The 24,690-nt window shown below is 48.3% G+C and overlaps 1 protein-coding gene across 1 annotated transcript in view; it reads right to left on the bottom strand.

The window, feature by feature from the left end:
- The window catches only part of Gprk1 (G protein-coupled receptor kinase 1), a 90,582-nt gene that overhangs the window by 56,423 nt on the left and 9,469 nt on the right, over window positions 1–24,690 (bottom strand). Inside the window, exons 4-6 of the mRNA XM_071672761.1 lie at window positions 22,074–22,482; window positions 12,516–12,677; window positions 6,961–7,010 (exon numbers count right to left, since the gene is read on the bottom strand). Coding sequence (XP_071528862.1) covers window positions 6,961–7,010; window positions 12,516–12,677; window positions 22,074–22,482 — 621 coding nt within the window. The remainder of the gene's footprint in view (window positions 1–6,960; window positions 7,011–12,515; window positions 12,678–22,073; window positions 22,483–24,690) is intronic.

Genomic DNA, 24,690 nt, shown 5'->3' on the forward strand with positions numbered 1-24,690 from the left:
TGACCCCCCGACCCGTGGTACATAGCCTCGCTGTGACCCACCGACCCGTGGTACATAGCCTCGCTGTGACCCACCGACCCGTGGTACATAGCCCCGCTGTGAACCCCCCGACCCGTGGTACATAGCCTCGCTGTGACCCACCGACCCGTGGTACATAGCCCCGCTGTGAACCCCCCGACCCGTTGTACATAGCCCCGCTGTGACCGCCCCACCCAGTTCATAACTGGCGAGTATGACAGGCCAGCAGCCAAGGCCCGCTGACCAAACCATCCCACGCTGAGATGAAGACGACACACAAAACTGTCTATTTACGTCCGTCCGAAGACTTTTAAGACTGTAGCATTACACAAGCAGGATGTGTGTGTCGTCTTTTACCGCGTCTTCAGAAGGATAAATTCAAGGTCAGAATTCCCGTGGCCGGCCCACCCTCCCCCGGACAATCAAGTCGGTCTACAAATTGCACGGAGAAAAAGAAGAGGAAGGTCGAAAAACACTGGTCCACATCATCATTGGGAGACCCCAAGATATATATATATTATCCCTGGGGATAGGGGATTAAGAATACTTCCCACGTATTCCCTGCGTGTCGTAGAAGGCGACTAAAAGGGGAGGGAGCGGGGGGCTGGAAATCCTCCCCTCTCGTGTTTTTTTTTTCAATTTTCCAAAAGAAGGAACAGAGGGGGGCCAGGTGAGGATATTCCAAAAAAGGCCCAGTCCTCTGTTCTTAACGCTACCTCGCTAACGCGGGAAATGGCGAATAGTTTAAAAGAAAAGATAGAAAAATATATATAAAGTCAATTGGGAGGTAAGTTTGAATGGAGAAAAACTGGAGGAAGTAAAGTGTTTTAGATATCTGGGAGTGGATCTGGCAGTGGATGGAACCATGGAAGCGGAAGTGGATCATAGGGTGGGAGAGGGGGCGAAAATTCTGGGAGCCTTGAAGAATGTGTGGAAGTCGAGAACATTATCTCGGAAAGCAAAAATGGGTATGTTTGAAGGAACAGTGGTTCCAACAATGTTGTATGGTTGCGAGGCGTGGGCTATGGATAGAGTTGTGCGCAGGAGGATGGATGTGCTGGAAATGAGGTGTTTGAGGACAATGTGTGGTGTGAGGTGGTTTGATCGAGTAAGTAACGTAAGGGTAAGAGAGATGTGTGGAAATAAAAAGAGCGTGGTTGAAAGAGCAGAAGAGGGTGTTTTGAAATGGTTTGGGCACATGGAGAGAATGAGTGAGGAAAGATTGACCAAGAGGATATATGTGTCGGAGGTGGAGGGAACGAGGAGAAGTGGGAGACCAAATTGTAGGTGGAAAGATGGAGTGAAAAAGATTTTGTGTGATCGGGGCCTGAACATGCAGGAGGGTGAAAGGAGGGCAAGGAATAGAGTGAATTGGATCGATGTGGTATACCGGGGTTGACGTGCTGTCAGTGGATTGAATCAGGGCATGTGAAGCGTCTGGGGTAAGCCATGGAAAGCTGTGTAGGTATGTATATTCGCGTGTGTGGACGTATGTATATACATGAGTATGGGGGTGGGTTGGGCCATTTCTTTCGTCTATTTCCTTGCGCTACCTCGCAAACGCGGGAGACAGCGACAAAGCAGAGGATGTGTGGATCAGGTGTTTGCTTTGAAGAATGTATGTGAGAAATACTTAGAAAAGCAAATGGATTTGTATGTAGCATTTATGGATCTAGAGAAGGCATATGATAGAGTTGATAGAGATGCTCTGTGGAAGGTATTAAGAATATATGGTGTGGGAGGAAAGTTGTTAGAAGCAGTGAAAAGTTTTTATCGAGGATGTAAGGCATGTGTACGTGTAGGAAGAGAGGAAAGTGATTGGTTCTCAGTGAATGTAGGTTTGCGGCAGGGGTGTGTGATGTCTCCATGGTTGTTTAATTTGTTTATGGATGGGGTTGTTAGGGAGGTAAATGCAAGAGTTTTGGAAAGAGGGGCAAGTATGAAGTCTGTTGGGGATGAGAGAGCTTGGGAAGTGAGTCAGTTGTTGTTCGCTGATGATACAGCGCTGGTGGCTGATTCATGTGAGAAACTGCAGAAGCTGGTGACTGAGTTTGGTAAAGTGTGTGGAAGAAGAAAGTTAAGAGTAAATGTGAATAAGAGCAAGGTTATTAGGTACAGTAGGGTTGAGGGTCAAGTCAATTGGGAGGTGAGTTTGAATGGAGAAAAACTGGAGGAAGTGAAGTGTTTTAGATATCTGGGAGTGGATCTGGCAGCGGATGGAACCATGGAAGCGGAAGTGGATCATAGGGTGGGGGAGGGGGCGAAAATTCTGGGGGCCTTGAAGAATGTGTGGAAGTCGAGAACATTAACTCGGAAAGCAAAAATGGGTATGTTTGAAGGAATAGTGGTTCCAACAATGTTGTATGGTTGCGAGGCGTGGGCTATGGATAGAGTTGTGCGCAGGAGGATGGATGTGCTGGAAATGAGATGTTTGAGGACAATGTGTGGTGTGAGGTGGTTTGATCGAGTGAGTAACGTAAGGGTAAGAGAGATGTGTGGAAATAAAAAGAGCGTGGTTGAGAGAGCAGAAGAGGGTGTTTTGAAGTGGTTTGGGCACATGGAGAGAATGAGTGAGGAAAGATTGACCAAGAGGATATATGTGTCGGAGGTGGAGGGAACGAGGAGAAGTGGGAGACCAAATTGTAGGTGGAAAGATGGAGTGAAAAAGATTTTGTGTGATCGGGGCCTGAACATGCAGGAGGGTGAAAGGAGGGCAAGGAATAGAGTGAATTGGATCGATGTGGTATACCGGGGTTGACGTGCTGTCAGTGGATTGAATCAGGGCATGTGAAGCGTCTGGGGTAAACCATGGAAAGCTGTGTAGGTATGTATATTTGCGTGTGTGGACGTATGTATATACATGTGTATGGGGGTGGGTTGGGCCATTTCTTTCGTCTGTTTCCTTGCGCTACCTCGCAAACGCGGGAGACAGCGACAAAGCAGAAATATATATATATATATATATATATATATATATATATATATATATATATATATATATATATATATATATACTGTCTTCTGGTGGCCCATCGCCACTGCTGGCCCAACAACAACAAGGTTTACAGGACTGGAAGAGGGAGAGGGAGGAGCTTCGGACGGTGGCCGTAATGGCCGCCATTGTGACGTCAATAATGTTGTTGACAAAGGCGAATTCCACCGAGGGGGGGAGGGGGAGGGGGGGAAATAATGTTCACCAAACAATAATGTTGCTACAGTGATACAATCGTAAATCAACACCTGTCAAGGTAAAACTATGAGAAATGATCATACATACACACACCAGTGAATGACGTAAAACTATAACAATTAAGGAATTAACATAAAAAAGAAATGATTAGGCATCTTTCTCGAACTTTCTATATCTCATGGTATACAAGACAGTATCACCCGTGGGGGATTATACTGTCATATCTTACGATTATTTTGGTCTTCCATCTCCCTCACACAGCTGGGTCTGGGACCACAAGCTGTCCTGTTGCTCCTCTGCTCAGCTAGGCTGTTGGAGGCCGCGGACCGCAAGCCCACGTAACCACCACATCCTAACTAGTCTGGTACACTTTCGAAGATACTTAACGAGGCCCTTTTCGAATTTCTGCAGTTAGCGTTTGTAAAGGACGTAGACAATGGCATTTAGCGTTTCTAACGGACGTAGGCAATGCATCCAATGACTCTCTACCCCGGGTGTTTAGTGTGCTCCTCTCACTGTATTTTTTTTTTCTTTCTTTTTCGCATCGCTTCATTTCGGTGGTGATGTTTGACAGAAGTCTTCCATGCCCGTCGTGCCGATATGGAGAATATTCTCAGCCTCAGATTGCGAGCTAGGCATTCCAGGATTTTCCCCAAGCGTAAAAATTATGATGTCTCTCTGTCGTCTACGTACGAGAAGGCAGGCGCAGTTCTTCGCGTTTCCAGTCGCTCTCTCCCCAAGGAGTTCTGGTGTTTTAAAAGCGCTAGGCGCGAGGCCCTGTCACACACACACACACACCTTCACATCATATTCTCCGACCCTGTCATATCGCTGGCTGTGAGACGTTTATACAATGCCGACACATGGGCGCCAGCAGTCCAGTCATTAGATTGTTAAGACGTTGTGGAGAAATCCTCACAGCCATATCTATCTTTTGGGACGTGTTCCCCTGAGATCCTCCTCTGAGAAGATGGTGTTTACGACGTATTCATTTCTTCCGAGTCTTCCATACTCACAATGAAGTACCATCTGACGAGGAGGATGCGAAACGGTGGCATGCGTTTGGCGTACACTCGGTCCAAGAAAAGCATCGGCACGCCATGTGTATCAAACATCATGACACACAGTCCAGCGGGTACTGAGAAATGTTATGCCAGCCCTGCTCCACGTTGGTAGCCCTGGTGGCAGGAGGGAGGTCTTATCGGTTACGAGCAACATATCCTATCCCATATTTAGGAAATGTGATATATTCATATGAATAATATATGATGTTATATACTCTCGTTTTTTTTTTCTTAAATTTTCCAAAAGAAGGAAAAGAGAAGGGGGCCAGGTGAGGATATTCCCTCAAAGGTCCAGTCCTCTGTTCTTAACGCTACCTCTCTAACGCGGGAAATGGCGAATAGTAAGAAAAAGAAAAAATATACGTTCATGAGGCAAATGAGCCTAGCGTCTGCAGCAGCTGTTTGGGCATGGGGCTCCAATGTGTTGAGGCGGTGGTGAGATCTGCTCATAGCATGAAACACAAGAGAGGGACGTTTAAGGTGACGTGAACTGGGTCGTTTAAAGTGATTTCTGGCACAGTGAACACCGATCCAGACGTTCTCTCTGTTGTGTCACTCGGCTCACTGATGGCTCACCATTAAATCTTTTCTCCCTAGTCTCATACAATTTGAGGTTTGGGTCAATATCTTCCAAGTGATTTCAAAAGGATGACTTTTCCTCTTTGGTCAATATCTTCCAAGTGATTTCAAAAGGATGACTTTTCCTCTCTAGAGCTCTTTGTACATTTTCCCGACTGGTATGGGTTGGGTACGTTTTTACACTGAAGACTCTAATCACGGACAAAAGTACTTACCAAGGCCCGGCCTTAATTGAAAAACAGAGAGGATTATGGAAGAGGGGGAAGAAAAATAAGAAAAAAAAAGAAGACATGGGAAAGTATTTACGAACTTTGGAGGAAGTGAAAAACCAGTCTTTTAAAATGTGCCAGGTCGTAGTTATTGGGAAAGACAGGAGAAGGTAAAGTGTTCCAAAGCTTCGAGGTCTAAGAAAAGAAACAGGTATCAAATCGGCCCACCCTTGAGTTGCCAATGGCCAAACCGTAATCATGTGACGCAGCAGCTTGCCGAGTATCATGTGGTCTAGCTAGTGTTTGGGGAACACAAACAACCACCTCTTGGCAGCAAAGACTAACGCAGTGCCTGCAGAAGAGGGAAAGTGAACCAACGCTGCTCTGTTGGGCATGCGGGTCAAGTTCTGGCGTTAGCCTGGGACAGCTTATAAGTAGGACCGCTTTCGACTCATCTGCCAAGTCAGGATGCAGAGCTAGAACCGCCCCAGATGTGAGAGCAAGATTCCATAGGAGGTCGGGTCAATCCTTTGTATAAATGGAACAACACTCCAGAAGAAAATATATTTCGACATTTACACAGGCCATCCAATTTCTTAAGAGGCAGACTTTGCTTTCCCATAACGTGGGGGTGTCCAAGAAAGTGTGGATGTTACAGGAATACAAAGTATGTTCATCGAGTCAAGAGGTCGAATTACAGAACCGTCAAAGGAGAGACGAGAGTTGTGATGAATTTTCGATGGATAAAAATGTAGAAACTGAGTCTCAGAGACATTAAACTTGACCATATTTCGCCTACCTTACTGAGATATCCTGTCCAAGTCTGAGTTAACTGAGAAAGTTGTGTCGGGACACACGAGATGCAGATCGAGTGAAAGAAGCAGAGGCAGAATTGATGGACGTGAAGGAATACAGTGTTGAGTCGTCAGCGTATGAGTTCATTGAATTATTTGTGGAAGACAGAAAATCGTTGGAAAAGAAGAAAAAAAAAAAGTGTAGGGGACAGGACAGAACCCTTCGGGACACCGCTATCTACAGAGAAAGATGGAGAGGCTGATCCATCAACAACCACAGAGATAGATCGGCCAGAGAGGAAGCTAGATATGAGGAAGCAAAGTGAGGGAGGGAAGCCACTAGAAGGGGAGCTTAGAGATGAGACCCAGATGCTACACCAAGTCAAAAGCTTTGGATATGTCAAGGGCAACTACACACGATTCCCCAAAAACCTTTCAGGGATGATGACCAAACATTAGTAAGATAGGAAAGACACCTATTGTATCTGGACAGCTGATGTATCTAGGACAGCCAATGCATTCAGGAAAGCCGATGTACATTTCCGGCAGCCAACATATCAGGACAACTGATGTACTTAAAACAGCTTATGAAAATTCCACCCAGCCAGGTAATGTCTTGTTTATACACCAAGCCTCGCATATCTTCACTTCATCACTCAGGAAATTAAGAGGAAAAATGACATATATACACTAGATGCGCTTCTACCTGATAAATATATATATATATATATATATATATATATATATATATATATATATATATATATATATATATATATATATATATATAATGTACCAGTACACTCCTCCCCAGTATATAGCCTTATAACAGCAGTACACTACTCGCCAGTACACAGCCTTTACAATACCAGTACACTACTCCCCAATAAATATCCTTACACTACCAGTACTCGTCTCCAGTATATATCATTACGATACCAGTACACTACTCCCCGGTATGCATCCTTCCAATACCAGTACTTTATTCCCCAGCACATATTATAATACCAGTACATTACTCCCCAGTACATATCATTACAATACCAGTACATTACTCCCCACTATATATAACCTCTACACTACCGGTATACATATCCTTACAGTACCTCCCGGTACGTGGGCAGTCGTCAGGCGAGAGTACCCACAGTCTGTCATGCTGAAAGAGAAAGTAGTTGAACATGCATTATTACACATACACACACACACACACACACACACACACACACACACACACACACACACTTACGGTAAACATGGCAACAATCCGAGAGAGAGAGAGAGAGAGAGAGAGAGAGAGAGAGAGAGAGAGAGAGAGAGAGAGAGAGAGAGCAAAGTCTCTCTCTCTCTCTCTCTCTCTCTCTCTCTCTCTCTCTCTCTCTCTCTCTCTCTCTCTCTCTCCACTCCCTCAGGCAACACACCGGACGGGAAACAGGTACGAAAAAAAAAAAAAAAAATACCTTGCAGGAGTAATATATGCCTGGAGGACATATTTATAAGCCAGCCAGAAGTTTGAATAGACGCGAATATGTCGTGCATCCCATCAAGGGAAGACGTGCGCATCCCTTAACTTCTTCTTGTAAAGACAGTAATAAGGATAAACTTTGAGAGGCTCCAGCCTGGCGACATACCATGTCTACATTACTCCTGATGTGGGAGGAGGAGGAGGAGGAGAAGATCACTCTTCCTCGTTCCCTTCCAGCAGGCGACAACGGGTTAATCAAGTGCTGATATACGCTACAGCAGCGTGGCCAGAGTGGGCCGAGATCAGTGGTTGAGAAGGTAGCATAATATACCACTACCTTATGATGACTGTATGAAGAAGGATTCAATCCCGGAGAGTGACAGGTGATGGTGGCCAAGTCTAATCTTGAACACCTGAGCTGTGTTGCTCTGAACCAACGTGATCTGGGAGCTTAATCCACGTGACGATAATGTCGTTGGTAAAAGAAAAAAAAAAAGAGAATATTTCGTGCAATCCAGGAGCAATTCGGTGACCTCTTTGAAGTTTTCGTCCATTTCCTCTCGTTGGCAGCAATGGTGCGAAAGTAAAGTTTTTCCATTTCGACTCTTGTTAAATCTTTTTACGTATTTCTAAAACAATCCGTTTACCTGCCTCGGACCCGCTGCTTGCTTAAAGAGAATAAATTGAAATCTCGCCGTCCGTCCTCACATTACTTATTGGGCTAGGAAGGAATCAATTTACTTGCCTTTCTCTGTATTACTTCCAATCCCATACAGGTTCACGCAACGGCCATACAGGTTGACACAACGACCATACAGGTTCACAACGACTGAAACAGACGATTGGATTAACAACACGTGGAGGAACGTCATGGGGGCAATCACTCCCAATTAGAACGGGGCCACAGCCAGAGCCCCAGCCTCACAGCCACAACCAGGGGCCTCCAGCCTCACAGCCACAGCCAGGGACCACCAGCCTCACAGCCACAGCCAGGGCCTCCAGCCTCACAGCCACAGCCAGGGGCCTCCAGCCTCACAGCCAGGGGGCCCTCCAGCCTCTGGACAAAAGTCTAAACTCTGGCATCATCTGCCATAGTCTCCAACTGACCTCCTCCTCCGCCCCGTCCCACATGAGAAGGCAAAGCGACCGCTGATAATACACTACAGTCGGATAGCAATGACAGCACACACAGAGGCTCTCTCTCTCTCTCTCTCTCTCTCTCTCTCTCTCTCTCTCTCTCTCTCTCTCTCTCTCTCTTCTCTCACACACACCACCACCATAACACTACGAGACTGGGACGCTAGTGGTGAACTAGGGTCCCCCAGCAGCGACGTAACTGGGGCCTCAGACGCCTTGTTAGTGGTGCGTCACCGTACCTGATCCACTTCAGGGTGGTGACCCAGGCCCACACTTGCGTGGACCCCAGCCCCATCTGACTGATCTACCCACCAACGCCAAGGGTGACCCAGCCCCACACCTGCGTGACCCAGCTTCATCTGACCCACTCTAGGGTGACCCAGCCCCACCTGGCCCACCCGTAAGTGACCTAGCCCCAACCGTGAGTGATCCAGCCCCACCTGTTCACCATTTTCCACCCCAGCAGACACACCCTCCCGGCCCAGCAAGGTGTCCGCCTCTGGCAGGTATGAGTCGCTGTGCCGTGAAACCACCTCGCCTCGGCCCGCTCCCTCTGTGTTAGTTAACCTCATATTCTCCGCCCAGGATGGTCTCCATCTTCACAACCACGACCTGTTTTCCCATCCCAGGATAACAATACCTGTACAACCCCCACCCCCTTTTTTTTCTAAGTGGGCTAGTGACCTGACCTTTCAGATTCAGGTCGAAGGTCAAAGCTACTGTACCCAAAGTCTCGTACCGTGGTGCTCGAGGGTCAGCAGTACTGATGACTCGATGATCGTGCGTTTAAGGTCAAGGTGTCGTGCCGCCACAGTGCGCAAGGGGTCGTGCGAGCCGCCGCCGTGCGCAAGGTGTTGTCCCGCCACCGTGCGCAAGGGGTCGTGCCGCCGCCGTGCGCAAGGGGTCGTGCCGCCACAGTGCGCAAGGGGTCGTGTCGCCACAGTGCGCAAGGGGTCGTGCCGCCGCCGTGCGCAAGGTGTCGTGCCGCCACCGTGCGCAAGGGGTCGTGTCGCCACCGTGCGCAAGGGGTCGTGCCGCCGCCGTGCGCAAGGGGTCGTGCCGCCACCGTGCGCAAGGGGTCGTGACCAATACTTGAGGAAGGACGAAAGAGGAGGGAGGGAGAGAGAGAGAGAGAGAGAGAGAGAGAGAGAGAGAGAGAGAGAGAGAGAGAGAGAGAGAGAGAGAGAGAGAGAAGAAGGAGGAATCTACCACCTACTTCACCATCCACGACTGCCGGAGCAAAACGACCCAATCAATTGGGAAAAAAAAAAACCCTTTGGCTGGCTGGGGGGGTCGTAGAGCCGATGGAATGTCTCCCTCCTCCCCCGACAACAGGTCATGATGGGGTCATGTTCAGCCTGCCGGACGCGTGAGGACTCGTCCCGCCATCATCACGGACGTTCTGAACTTCAGTCACGTGTCTGGTGGACTGTATGTGTCGTGTCCCCCACCCATCCCCCGTCAATTTAGAATGCCCGCTAAATGGCGTTCTTCCGGCAAGATCAATTACCTCCAGTGCAATTCTGGTGTGGACGTGGGGGGCTGTTTGTTGACTCGTATAGTCCAGGGAGATGCGTGTAGTCCAGGGAGATGTGTGTAGTCCAGGGAGATGCGTATAGTAAAGGGAGAGGCGTATAGTCCAGGGAGATGTGTGTAGTCCAGGGAGATGCGTATAGTCCAGGGAGATGCGTATAGTCCAGGGAGATGCGTATAGACCAGGGAGATGCGTGTAGTCCAGGGAGATGGGTATAGACCAGGGAGATGCGTATAGACCAGGGAGATGCGTATAGACCAGGGAGATGCGTATAGTCCAGGGAGATGCGTATAGTCCAGGGAGATGCGTGTAGTCCAGGGAGATGCGTATAGTCCAGGGAGATGCGTATAGTCCAGGGAGATGCGTGTAGTCCAGGGAGATGCGTATAGTCCAGGGAATTGCGTATAGTCCAGGGAGATGCGTATAGTCCAGGGAAATGCGTATAGTCCAGGGAGATGTGTGTAGTACAGGGAGATGCGTATAGTCCAGGGAGATGCGTATAGTCCAGGGAGATGCGTATAGTTCAGGTAATGTGGCTGATCAACCGGGCTGTTTGATGCCGAGGTGCCTCTCTCTCTCTCTCTCTCTCTCTCTCTCTCTCTCTCTCTCTCTCTCTCTCTCTCACACACACACACACACCTGCCGTCCTGACATGGAGGAATGGCTGCTGTTTGGGAAGCTACCATCTGGGATGACTGAAGCTTAAATGTTTTTGGTGTTCGCTGAGCAGTGAGGCCAGCTTCTCCAGCACCTGGCTCACATCATGGTAATCACTCGTACATGTGATGTTACCTGTTCTATGGAAGGAAGTCGTTCGCTGGCATGTTGCAAGTGAAATGTTATGGAAGGAAGTCGTTCGCTGGCATGTTGCAAGTGAAATGGTATGGAAAGAAGTCGTTCGCTGGCATGTTGCAAGTGAAATGGTATGGAAGGAAGTCGTTCGCTGGCATGTTGCAAGTGAAATGGTATGGAAAGAAGTCGTTCGCTGGCATGTTGCAAGTGAAATGGTATGGAAGGAAGTCGTTCGCTGGAATGCTGCAAGGGAAATGGTATGGAAGGAGGTCGTTCGCTGGAATGCTGCAAGGGAAATGGTATGGAAGGAAGTCGTTCGCTGGAATGCTGCAAGGGAAATGGTATGGAAGGAAGTCGTTCGCTGGCATGTTGCAAGTGAATTGGTATGGAAGGAAGTCGTTCGCTGGCATGTTGCAAGTGAAATGGTATGGAAGGAAGTCGTTCGCTGGCATGTTGCAAGTGAAATGGTATGGAAGGAAGTCGTTCGCTGGAATGTTGCAAGTGAATTGGTATGGAAAGAAGTCGTTCGCTGGCATGTTGCAAGTGAAATGGTATGGAAGGAAGTCGTTCGCTGGCATGTTGCAAGTGAAATGGTATGGAAAGAAGTCGTTCGCTGGCATGTTGCAAGTGAAATGGTATGGAAGGAAGTCGTTCGCTGGAATGCTGCAAGGGAAATGGTATGGAAGGAGGTCGTTCGCTGGAATGCTGCAAGGGAAATGGTATGGAAGGAAGTCGTTCGCTGGAATGCTGCAAGTGAAATGGTATGGAAGGAAGTCGTTCGCTGGCATGTTGCAAGTGAAATGTTATGGAAGGAAGTCGTTCGCTGGCATGTTGCAAGTGAAATGGTATGGAAGGAAGTCGTTCGCTGGCATGCTGCAAGTGAAATGGTATGGAAGGAAGTCGTTCGCTGGAATGTTGCAAGTGAATTGGTATGGAAAGAAGTCGTTCGCTGGCATGTTGCAAGTGAAATGGAAACATTTCTACAGTTTTTCGGTCTTATCAATGACCATCTCTTTATTTCATAATTTCTAAAATCATGGTCGATGTCTTCCAATTTCTTTCGACAGGTTTGATGTCCTAACGCTAAGTGGACACTGGCTTCCTCCTGGGGCACATCTAGCACATTTTCCTTCCCTTTGGGTGTGTGTGTGTGTGTGTGTGTGTGTGTGTGTGTGTATGACACTGTGATGCCACAGGTCAAATTCTTATCGGTGAAAAGCACACCTAAAGTATCAATATGTCCTCACAGTCCCCACTGTGCTTTATCTGGTCTTCATCAGGGATGAGTTCCGGTTCTACGGTTGTTCATCTAAGGTTCATTTCCGTGGGTTATTTCCAGTCCCTCTGTGTGTACACTGGAATCTCCACCCGCTCACACACTGTCGGTATCCATGGTACTAGGCAACCCAGGCTGGCGAGCCACGATTCTCCACTTCTTTACTTAATATATACATATTCTTGTTGATCCTGCCTTCCCCACTTGTTTACTTAATCAATATATATATATATATATATTCTTGTTGGTGCTGCCTTCCTCTGGTGGCTTGCTCCTCTCGTGTCATGCAGTGCAGTAGAGCTACGGCGAATTAAACAACAACGGGTGGATGTAGTGTTTGCAAATATCAACATTACGTTCCATAAGTTTAGGGGTTGAAATGTCTGAAGTTATGAGCCACAGTATGATCCGGGTGAAGCCTCTGTACGAGAGACGTAACTCGGGCATAAACCAGACTAACATGGGCATAATCCAGACTAACTTGGGCATAATCCAGACTAACATGGGCATAATCCAAACTAACATGGGCATAATCCAGACTAACTTGGGCATAATCCAGACTAGAGATATGGTTCTGGTGCCACTCAGGTCGTTTGATGGTTGGGGGAAACACCTGTGTAAACTGAAATGGCCAAGGACGGAGTTTTCAGTTCCCGATGTAATTTTTTTTTCTTTTTTAATACGAAACACGCATCAGGCGAAATCTAAACTACAGACATAGCTCTTAATTAAACCATCCAGCTCTTTAGATCCCCCCAAACAACAACAGTAAAGTGACATGAGTATCTGGTCTAGACTTCTCAAAAGCTAAGACCGAAGTTAAGCTGCAGGTTAAAGTATGGCCGTGAAACTACAGACGAACGGACGGACGGATGGACGGACGAGAGACAAATAAGCGATCTCCAAGGGTTCTGTCATGCTACGCAGGCCATACAATACCCAAGTCATTCCCCCCAAACCTTTGGTAATACCAAAACACTCGCGAGGACTTCACTGCTTCAGATGGTGTCAGTAAACGTCTATCGTCCAAGGGCCAACCAACGCCTGCACACGTCCCTCCTATCCTGCTCTCCCTGGCCTCACACAAACCTCCCAACCCTCCCTCACTGACGCTCCATGTGATCCGTTCCTGTCAGATCCCACGACGGGTGCAATTACTGTTCGTCTCTGTCAACGAACCACCCACAGAGGGACTGGACTCTTTGTCTGCCTTCTGGAGCGAGTGACACGGCCCGTCACAGGGTGGGGTTCCTAGCTGGCTCGGGCGCTACAGTAGAAGGCACCGACGGAGTTAAGCACCGGTGAAGGCAAACAACAGTTGCTGTGGCACACACACACAGGGCTCGTCTCACCGACGACAACAGCTGTTGCTGTTGCTGATCCCTTGTGCCGCTAATACGGCAGCCGCGAGTGGCAGATCCAGTGGTCAACAGGGACACAGCGAAGTGCTAGTAGTGCGTCAACCCAAACCTGCTGGTCACAAGGCGCGGGAGCAGCAGTCAACAGAGTCCACAAAGGGAGGAGGGGGCGGGCGAGCGAACACACCAGCGAACACATACCCTGCCTTGCCTCGCCAGTCTTCCCCTGTGGACATTAAAGTCGCACTTCCTGTCCCTCCCTTGACCCGCCCTGACCTGCACCAACCTACCCTTGACCCGCCCTGACCTACACCTGTCTTTCCCTTGACCCGCCCTGACCTGCAACAACCTACCCTTGACCCGCACTGACATACACCTGTCTTTCCCTTGACCCGCCCTGACCTGCACCAACCTTCCCTTAACCCGCCCTGACCTACACCTGTCTTTCCCTTGACCCGCCCTGACCTACACCTGTCTTTCCCTTGACCCGCCCTGACCTACACCAATCTTCCCCTGACCAGCACCAACCTTCCCTTGACCCGTCCTGACCTACACCCAGCCTTCCCTCATCTACTACAACCTACCACATCATAAGACGGAGTCCGTCCGGAGACAACACCGTGGCTGACGCCCACAACGGAGGCACCTCACACCCACACTTGGAGGGGAGAGAGAGAGAGAGAGAGAGAGAGAGAGAGAGAGAGAGAGAGAGAGAGAGAGAGAGAGAGAGAGAGAGAGAGAGAGAGTCATTCAAAGCGTGTGACACAGGCTCCCTCAGTCAGCACATAACAAAACCAACCAGAAGGAACTAAGACACACTCTGGTCTTCTCCAAATAGTGTGGATCTGCTATGCGACATTTGCTTCTCAAACACCGTGTGTTCCCGCCACAACCTAAAGGAAGGAAAAAGCCACTCTGCATGTTAAAAACCGCCTGGGGCAAATCACGTAACACAGCGGAGGTATGTTCAACACTTGCCGTCTTAACAATAAGAGGATAATATGGGAAGATGGGATCAATAGTTATATGTCTGCGACACATAGGGAAACCCTACTGATTCCCAAAGGCACCAGAAGGAGTATGTTAAAAGACATGACCACTATATATATATATATATATATATATATATATATATATATATAATATCCCTGGGGATAGGGGAGAAAGAATACTTCCCACGTATTCCCTGCGAGTCGTAGAAGGCGACTAAAAGGGAAGGGAGCGGGGGGGGCTGGAAATCCTCCCCTCTCGTTTTTAATTTTCCAAAAGAAGGAACAGAGAAGGGGGCCAAGTGAGGATATTCCCTCAAAGGTTCAGTCTTCTGTTCTTAACGCTATCTCGCTAACGCGGGAAATGGTGAATAGTTAAAAAAAAAAAAAAAAAAAAAAAAAAAAAAAAAAAAAAAAATATATATATATATATATATATATATATATATATATATATATATATATATATATATATATATATATATATGAAAGATGAAAGATGAAAGCCGGCAAGGCAGCAGGTTTGGATGGTATTGCAGTGGAATTTATTAAAAAAGGGGGTGACTGTATTGTTGACTGGTTGGTAAGGTTATTTAATGTATGTATGACTCATGGTGAGGTGCCTGAGGATTGGCGGAATGCTTGCATAGTGCCATTGTACAAAGGCAAAGGGGATAAGAGTGAGTGCTCAAATTACAGAGGTATAAGTTTGTTGAGTATTCCTGGTAAATTATATGGGAGGGTATTGATTGAGAGGGTGAAGGCATGTACAGAGCATCAGATTGGGGAAGAGCAGTGTGGTTTCAGAAGTGGTAGAGGATGTGTGGATCAGGTGTTTGCTTTGAAGAATGTATGTGAGAAATACTTAGAAAAGCAAATGGATTTGTATGTAGCATTTATGGATCTGGAGAAGGCATATGATAGAGTTGATAGAGATGCTCTGTGGAAGGTATTAAGAATATATGGTGTGGGAGGCAAGTTGTTAGAAGCAGTGAAAAGTTTTTATCGAGGATGTAAGGCATGTGTACGTGTAGGAAGAGAGGAAAGTGATTGGTTCTCAGTGAATGTAGGTTTGCGGCAGGGGTGTGTGATGTCTCCATGGTTGTTTAATTTGTTTATGGATGGGGTTGTTAGGGAGGTAAATGCAAGAGTTTTGGAAAGAGGGGCAAGTATGAAGTCTGTTGGGGATGAGAGAGCTTGGGAAGTGAGTCAGTTGTTGTTCGCTGATGATACAGCGCTGGTGGCGGATTCATGTGAGAAACTGCAGAAGCTGGTGACGGAGTTTGGTAAAGTGTGTGGAAGAAGAAAGTTAAGAGTAAATGTGAATAAGAGCAAGGTTATTAGGTACAGTAGGGTTGAGGGTCAAGTCAATTGGGAGGTGAGTTTGAATGGTGAGAGGCTGGAGGAAGTGAAGTGTTTTAGATATCTGGGAGTGGATCTGTCAGCGGATGGAACCATGGAAGCGGAAGTGGATCATAGGGTGGGGGAGGGGGCGAAAATTTTGGGAGCCTTGAAAAATGTGTGGAAGTCGAGAACATTATCCCGGAAAGCAAAAATGGGTATGTTTGAAGGAATAGTAGTTCCAACAATGTTGTATGGTTGCGAGGCGTGGGCTATGGATAGAGTTGTGCGTAGGAGGATGGATGTGCTGGAAATGAGATGTTTGAGGACAATGTGTGGTGTGAGGTGGTTTGATCGAGTAAGTAACGTAAGGGTAAGAGAGATGTGTGGAAATAAAAAGAGCGTGGTTGAGAGAGCAGAAGAGGGTGTTTTGAAATGGTTTGGGCACATGGAGAGAATGAGTGAGGAAAGATTGACCAAGAGGATATATGTGTCGGAGGTGGAGGGAACGAGGAGAAGAGGGAGACCAAATTGGAGGTGGAAAGATGGAGTGAAAAGGATTTTGTGTGATCGGGGCCTGAACATGCAGGAGGGTGAAAGGAGGGCAAGGAATAGAGTGAATTGGAGCGATGTGGTATACAGGGGTTGACGTGCTGTCAGTGGATTGAATCAAGGCATGTGAAGCGTCTGGGGTAAACCATGGAAAGCTGTGTAGGTATGTATATTTGCGTGTGTGGACGTGTGTATGTACATGTGTATGGGGGGGGTTGGGCCATTTCTTTCGTCTGTTTCCTTGCGCTACCTCGCAAACGCGGGAGACAGCGACAAAGTATAAAAAAAAAAAAAAAAAAAAAAAAAAATATATATATATATATATATATATATATATATATATATATATATATATATATATATATATATATATATATATATATATTACTCCAGACATGCAACAGACATACACAAGGGAAGAGAGAAATCACAAACACTTACACAGGAGGCGAAAAACAAATGCACATCTCTGAGGCAAGCAGCTCGACCAGTACAGGAAATGTATGACATAACATTAACGTCGCATAGCATTATCATCTTGGAAAGAGTCCTATGAGGCAAACTTGACTGAATATGTAGGGACCATCGCCATAACCCAGGACAACATGGTTTCAAGGCGGGAAGATCCTGTATTTCCTAACTGCTTGACCACTATAACATGACTGTTGAGGGAACATAGAATATGCTGGCGTGGTTTACGCAAGACTTTGCCACAGCACTTGACAAATGTGACCATGGTGTGTCATAGCACATACAGTGCGTAAAAAGGGGAAAAAGAACCGGGGGGGAAAACACTGGGAGATGGATATGCGATTTTCAAACCAGTAGATTACAACACAAAGGTGAACCACGCCATCTCCATTGCCTCCACGGTAAAATGTTCAGTCCCCCACCCCGAAGAAAGTGCACGGTAGTCCCAACCGTTCCTGGCCCCCTGGTTCTGACCTACATGTAAACCCAGCCTTCCCTGACACACCCCCCACCTCCCCTGGCCCATGACCTAGTGCGTTCTAACAAGGCATATATGAAACTGCAAATCAGAAAGCGTTGAGAACTCTTTCACGGCCCAAACCAACGTGGCGAAAGAACCATATGACATCTAACAACTGAATTCACTGAGGCTATACTCCCCGGAACACAGACGGGAGAGGGATATCATCATATATACCTGGAAAATCCTAGAAGTTTAGGTTCCAAACTTATATTAAGAGATCACATCCTACTGGTACGACAGGTATGGAAGACTTTGTTCAACACTACCACTGAAATCCAAAAGGTGTGACAGACACATGGTGAGAGGACATCTTAAACATCCGGGGTTCAAGATTCTTCCACACTACGTTACCATGTACCATCATCATCACAGCCTGGGATGCACGGTAGAGAAGTTCACTGGACAAGTACCTACAAAGTGGACCTGACCAGCCAGGCTGTGGGGGGCTATGTGGGCCTGAGGGCTGCCGCTTCCAACACCTTGGTCCACCACCAACCACCCACCCAACCCAGCAGCAGCCTGGACCCCCAGCCCGGACCACTGTGGGGGGCTATGTGGGCCTGACCCTGGCCCTGACCTACACCCAGCCTTCCCCTGACCCCTGGCCCTGACCTAGACTCAGCCTTCCCCTGACCCCTGGCCCTGACCTACACCAGCTTCCCTGACCTCCCCTGATACCCACTTGACCTGGCCTGACCTACACTTCAGCCTCTAATTCCCCTGACCCCTGGCCCTGACCTACACTCAGCCTTCCCCTGACCCCTGGCCCTGACCTACACCAGCCTCCCGGCCTTACCCCACTCCCCTGGCCCTGACCTACACCAGCCCCTTCGCCCTGAACCCCAGCCTTCCCTGACTAACCTACCACCCAGCCTTCCCGCCTTTACCCTGGCCCTGACCTACACCCAGTCCCTTCCCCCCTGACCCACACTGATGGCCCTGACCTACACCCAGCCTTCCCCTGACCCCTGGCCCTGGACCTCACATCTCAACCCAGCCTTCCCCCTGACCCCTGGCCCTGACCTACACCCAGCCTTCCCTTGACTCCTGGCCCTGACCTACACCCAGCCTTCCCCCGACCCTGGCCCTGACCTACACCCAGCCTTCCCCTGACCCCTGTGGTGACATCTCCAATCAACACACTCTACAAAGCCAGTGTCATCACACTTTACAACGCCACCCACCTTGTGTTACCACACTTTACAACGCCACCCATCTCGTATCACCACACTTAACAGCACAACACATCTTGTATCACCACACTTTACAACGCTATAAATGTCACAAGAACACGACCCGTTTTCTCCCCCCTTCTCATCTCCTCACTTCCCATCGACTCCCTGGAAAATCCAGTCTCTCATTGTAAAGTGGTGGCAGTCTCCCACACACACACACACTCCCCAACCGACCATTTCCAGCACCTGAAGCTACCCAACTGCAAACACCGTTGATGACTCTTCCTCCCTTCCATGACCCAAGTCTTGTAACGTCGCACATATCCAATTCTAACACCTTTCAACATCTCAAACTAATAAAAGAAGAAGAAGAAGAAAGAAGAAAAAACAGAGAGGATGTGGCAACACTCTAAAACTGGTTTTATTTTCTCTAAACCATCATCGCTCAGGTTTATGCCGACGCGCGACGCTCCCACCGGTTTATCATTATATATACATCTCTCTCTCTCTCTCTTACATCTTGTTTATGTATATGCCCCGCTCACTGCCGCAAACTCAGCATTTTTATGGAATTTGTTAATTTTTTTGTCCCTAACGATGATGTAATGGAAATGGCAACTGTTTCTTACTGGATTTTACTGTGCGCAGTAAACATGCGCAGTGATCACACTGGCACACGATCGAAACGCCAATTTTTTAGCCTTGTTTCATACACACACACACACACACACATATATATATATATATATATATATATATATAGGGGCTCACTCCCGAGTTTTTCTCTATATTGACCATTTCACGCTCCTGCCACCATGACTATTTGAAAAATACAATCAATTCATCCTCCCTGTTTCCTGATGGCTTCACAATCACGATTACCGAGAAAATACCTGTTGTTCATACCAGTGTCTCGCGCTCGGTGGGAGATTTCGAAATTACGGCTCGCCTATACTAAACAGCATCGCTACACACACACACACACAAACACACACACACACACACACACTTCCATAAACCCGTATGATATATATGGACACTTTGGAACTATTTATCTCCTGTTTCTCCACTTTACCTACCCTTAATACAACCCCTAGTTTACCTCCTGCTAACGACCCGCCAAGACAAATGATGGCAGTGGCTGGTACAGTATGTGTGTGTGTGGGTGGCTGACACAGTAGTGTGGTGAGGGTGGCTGTGGTCAGGTGTTGTAGCATGTGTGTGAGGTATCGTAGCATGTGTGTGTGTGGGTGGCTGACACAGTAGTGTGGTGTGGGTGGCTGTGGTGTCAGGTATCGTAGCATGTGTGTGAGGTATCGTAGCATGTGTGTGTGTGGGTGGGTGAGACAGTAGGTTGGTGAGGGTGGCTTTTTTGGCTCAAGGTAATGAGATGAGATGAACGGGTTGAAGACGAGGACATGGTCACCTAGTCTGTACAAAGAGAACCCATTCTCGAGCAGCAGGACGGGTCCCGTACACACTATACACTAAGACCAGAACACAAGGGAAACGCTTCCATGAATAAAACAAGTCAGGCATTGTAAGACTGCACCAACCCCTCCTCCCCACACACACTCTATTCACGTCACTGCCTCCAAGTGTTAAGAGACGCTATGGACAACGCTCTCTATCTAGTGTCCTTGGACCGGCCAGAGTGTGGAAGGCGCTCGGGGCCTTTGGGCCAAGGCCTCCAAAAGCCTAACTGATCAAAGGGGGAAAAAAAGCAGTTGGTTGAAGGGCTGTGGAGGAAGGCTAGCCTCCAAAGCCAAGGAAACATAAGATTGTAGTGTGTGTGTCTGTGTCGAGATATAGCAGTAACGTGGCCCTCTGGTGGGGCACAATACGCACGGTGGTTGGTGGGTTTTAGCAGTTACGACGAGGGAGGAGTACCACCTTTCGTTGTATGTTCTATGACGAGACTAAGGTGTAACGTAATTGTAAGCCAACACATGCAGAGGGAAGGTGTGTGTGCATATATATATATATATATATATATATATATATATATATATATATATATATATATATATATATATATATATGGAAAGAATGACCGCTGGCGTAGGCGGGCGGCCGACACACCTGCTGCCTGTACACTAGGCTTCTCTCCGTCATTAAGGGTGAGGCCAGGTGTGTCTGGCGCGGAAGGTGTTGGGGTTTTTGCAGGTGCAGCAGCAGGTGTGTTTGGCCTCCCGTGTAGACAGCTGCTGTCCCCTGGGAGCTAACTTCCTGCTGTAGTAAAACTGGACCGAGGACGCTGGAGGATCTTACGATGGTTTGGGAGGTCTTCTTACCCTTCCCCACACACAGCTGGGTCTGGGACCACAAGCTGTCCTGTTGCTCCTGTGTTCAGTCAGGCTGTTGGAGGCCGCGGACGGTATATTTTACCTTACGTATATACCTCACGATGGTTTGGGGGGTCTTCTTACCCCACCTACACAGCTGGGTCTGGGACCACAAGCTGTCCTGTTGCTCCTCTGCTCAGTCAGGCTGCTGGAGGCTGCTGCTCGCAGGGCCTACGTAACCCAAATCTGGCTGGTTTGGTACACTTTCCACACACTTGTCCAGGGACACTTTTCTTATTCAGACATCTCCACTGTGGAGTGCTAGCGTCTCTAATGGCTGTAGGCCATGTTCAAATCAAAAAACATTTTTCTCTCTATGGACTTATTTCACCTTTCCCTTTCTCTGGTAATATCTCTGAGAGTCGTTCAAGTCTGTCCTGACAATAGGAACCTCTTCTCGAGTGGGGATGGAGAACTATATCTTCCAGGATTATCCAAGTGTATATCATGGCATTACTCTCCCGTCTGAATTCCAAACAATACAGCCTGAGTGCTTCCAGTCCTTCCTGGTGTATATATATATATTTTCTACCTCGGTGATTTCGCCGGCCTGGAAGAGTCATGTTGGCCTGCCTGGAAGGGTCATGTTGGCCTGCCTGGAAGGGTCATGTTGGCCTGCCTGGAAGGGTCATGTTGGCCTGCCTGGAAGGGTCATGTTGGCCTGCCTGGAAGGGTCATGTTGGCCTGCCTGGAAGGGTCATGTTGGCCGGCCTGGAAGGGTCATGTTGGCCTGCCTGGAAGAGCTACACAAGCCGGACTGGAAGGGTGATACTGGTCGGCCTGGAAGGGTCATACATGGCCGGCCTGGCAAGGGTGATGTTAGCTGGTCTGGAAGTGCCATGCTGATCGTCCTGGAAGTGCCATGCTGGCCCGTCTGGAAGGGCGGTGTCAGCGCACAACAATATCGCCGTCAAGAGACTATATTAGAGCCGTGAGCCTCGGCAACCATTTTATACTCTCCTGTTTTGAAGATCCGTAAGATCCAATCTACCTTCTTTCTGCTGGAGGCTCTGTTGTGTTCGCTGGAGGTAAGTTCGTTAAACATAATCATTGCTGGGCGTTCTATGGCCTTCGTCCTACTGTGGTACATGTGGAGGGAGAGGTGGGGTACACGCAGCGGTAGGGGTAGAGAGGTACAGGTGTGGTACCGTGCTGGAGGTAGAGTGCTGGTGGTGGTACGTTTGTGGCTGCTCACAGACTGTGCGGTACGGGGCAGTGACGGTACAGTTGTGGTGGTGGTAGTGGTACGCACCGAGGTACGCACCTGGAACCAATGGCTGCCCTGAACCACCTGTGGACCTGGATACAAGGGCCCTGAACCACCTGTGGACCAGGGTACAGGGATCTGAACCACCTGTGGACCAGGGTACTGTGGTCCTGAACCACCTGTGGACCAGGGTACTGGGGTCTTGAACCCCCTGTGGACCAGAGTACTGGGGCCCTGAACCCCCTGTGGACCAGGGTACTGGGGTCCTGAACCACCTGTGGACCAGGGTACTGGGGTCTGACCCACCTGTGGACCAGGGTACTGGGGACCTGAACCACCTGAGGACCGGGACACAGGGACCCTAAACCCCCTGTGGACCAGGGTACTGGGGTCCTGAACCACCTGTGGACCGGGAGAAGGGGGCCATGAACCACCTGTGGACCAGGCTACGGGGAACTTGAACCACCTGTAAAGGTTGTCATATGCGATAGCAGGCTACAATAGTTGTACCTGTAAAAAAACCGAGGCTACAATTGGGGTTGTAACCTGTGATTCGAGGCTACAAAAGGGGTTGTAACCTGTGATTCAAGGCTACAAAAGGGGTTGTAACCTGTGATTCGAGGTCACATTACGGGTTGTAACCTGTGACACACGAGGCCACAACTGGGATTATCCATACATACCACAAACCAATCCCTCCCTTCCTCTACGTATTCCTCTCACACACACACGCGCGCTCTTCCAAGCACCATACCTGACCCACACGTCCCTCACTACTCATGAACCACACAGTTCCTCCACCCTAGTCTGATGCTCCGTGCGTGCCACCACCCCTCTCAATCACCCACTCGTCTATACACCTTACTAGGTACACTCAACGAACCCCTCCACCCTCACCCTTTCCTCTAATTTCGATCATGCATACGTATATATTCGCCATTTCTTGGGCGAGGCAGCACCAGCAACAGACGGAGAAATACCCTCATTCGCCCACAGCCACTCTCGAGGTGCCATGTGTGATGAACCTCAACCAGGTCCTCATTTTCACAGTCATGCCTCATATACCTGTCAGTGGTTTCCCTCGGGGTGGGCTTCATGTACCCTATTTCATTCCACCCCCCAGCACGCCGTCCCCCTCTAAACCACATCACTGCAATTAGCTGTACACCTTGCACGCCTCGCACCCTCCTGCATGTTCGGGCCACAAACCTTCCAGGCATCTTTCACGCCATCCTTCCACCTCCTCCTTGGTTTTCCCGCTTTTCCTTGTTCCCTCCACTTCTGACATGTATAACCTCTTGGTCATTTCTTTCCTCACTCATCCTCTCCATATGTCCAAACCATTTCAACACACCCTCTTGCACAAGATGAATGTATAACCCCGAGGAAACGGAAAATGAGACATATCGAGAGCTTTCGTATAATTAAACCGTCAAGACTGAGTACATACATATTACGGTTCTCTCTATCTGTACTCAGTCCTGGCGATGTAAGTATACGAAAGCGCTTGAAACCTCGTATTTTCCATTTGCCTGTGGTTTCAGCTGCGTGTGTGTGTGTGTGTGTGTGTGTGTGTGTGTGTGTGTGTGTGTGTAAGTATGTGTGTGTGTGTGTGTGTGTGTGTGTGTGTGTGTGTGTGTGTGTGGCTGATCATGCAATTATATAACTGGGTAAATAAAACCAACTGCAACATCCTTTCCATATCAGCATTACCACTAATAAAACACTTTCCATTTTCCCCCCTCACATGTACACACAATGTAGTGCCACCCTCACATGTACACACAATGTAGAGCCACCCTCACATGTACACACAATGTAGTGCCACCCTCACATGTACACACAATGTAGTGCCACCCTCACATGTACACACAATGTAGTGCCACCCTCACATGTACACACAATGTAGCGCCACCCTCACATGTACACACAATGTAGTGCCACCCTCACATGTACACACAATGTAGTGCCACCCTCACATGTACACACAATGTAGAGCCACCCTCACATGTACACACAATGTAGTGCCACCCTCACATGTACACACAATGTAGAGCCACCCTCACATGTACACACAATGTAGCGCCACCCTCACATGTACACACAATGTAGAGCCACCCCCACATGTACACACAATGTAGTGCCACCCTCACATGTACACACAATGTAGAGCCACCCTCACATGTACACACAATGTAGTGCCACCCTCACATGTACACACAATGTAGAGCCACCCTCACATGTACACACAATGTAGTGCCACCCTCACATGTACACACAATGTAGAGCCACCCTCACATGTACACACAATGTAGTGCCACCCTCACATGTACACACAATGTAGAGCCACCCTCACATGTACACACAATGTAGTGCCACCCTCACATGTACACACAATGTAGAGCCACCCTCACACAGACGCAAACTCCCTCGCCCCTCGTGATTGAAATATCACAGGAGGTTATTTACATAACAGCAGGGAGTCCTCTACGTACACCCAGTGTGATCGAGTTCAATATACAACATTACAACACCGAGGATTGAGATCACATTATAACACCAAGGGTTGAGGTTAACATGTTAAAAGAGTTAATGTCTACATCTAACATGCCATTATCACTGTCCACACACACACACACACACACACACACACACACACACACACACACACACC

This window comes from Panulirus ornatus, chromosome 18 (genome assembly GCF_036320965.1).
Source record: "Panulirus ornatus isolate Po-2019 chromosome 18, ASM3632096v1, whole genome shotgun sequence".
Lineage (NCBI taxonomy): Eukaryota > Metazoa > Arthropoda > Malacostraca > Decapoda > Palinuridae > Panulirus > Panulirus ornatus.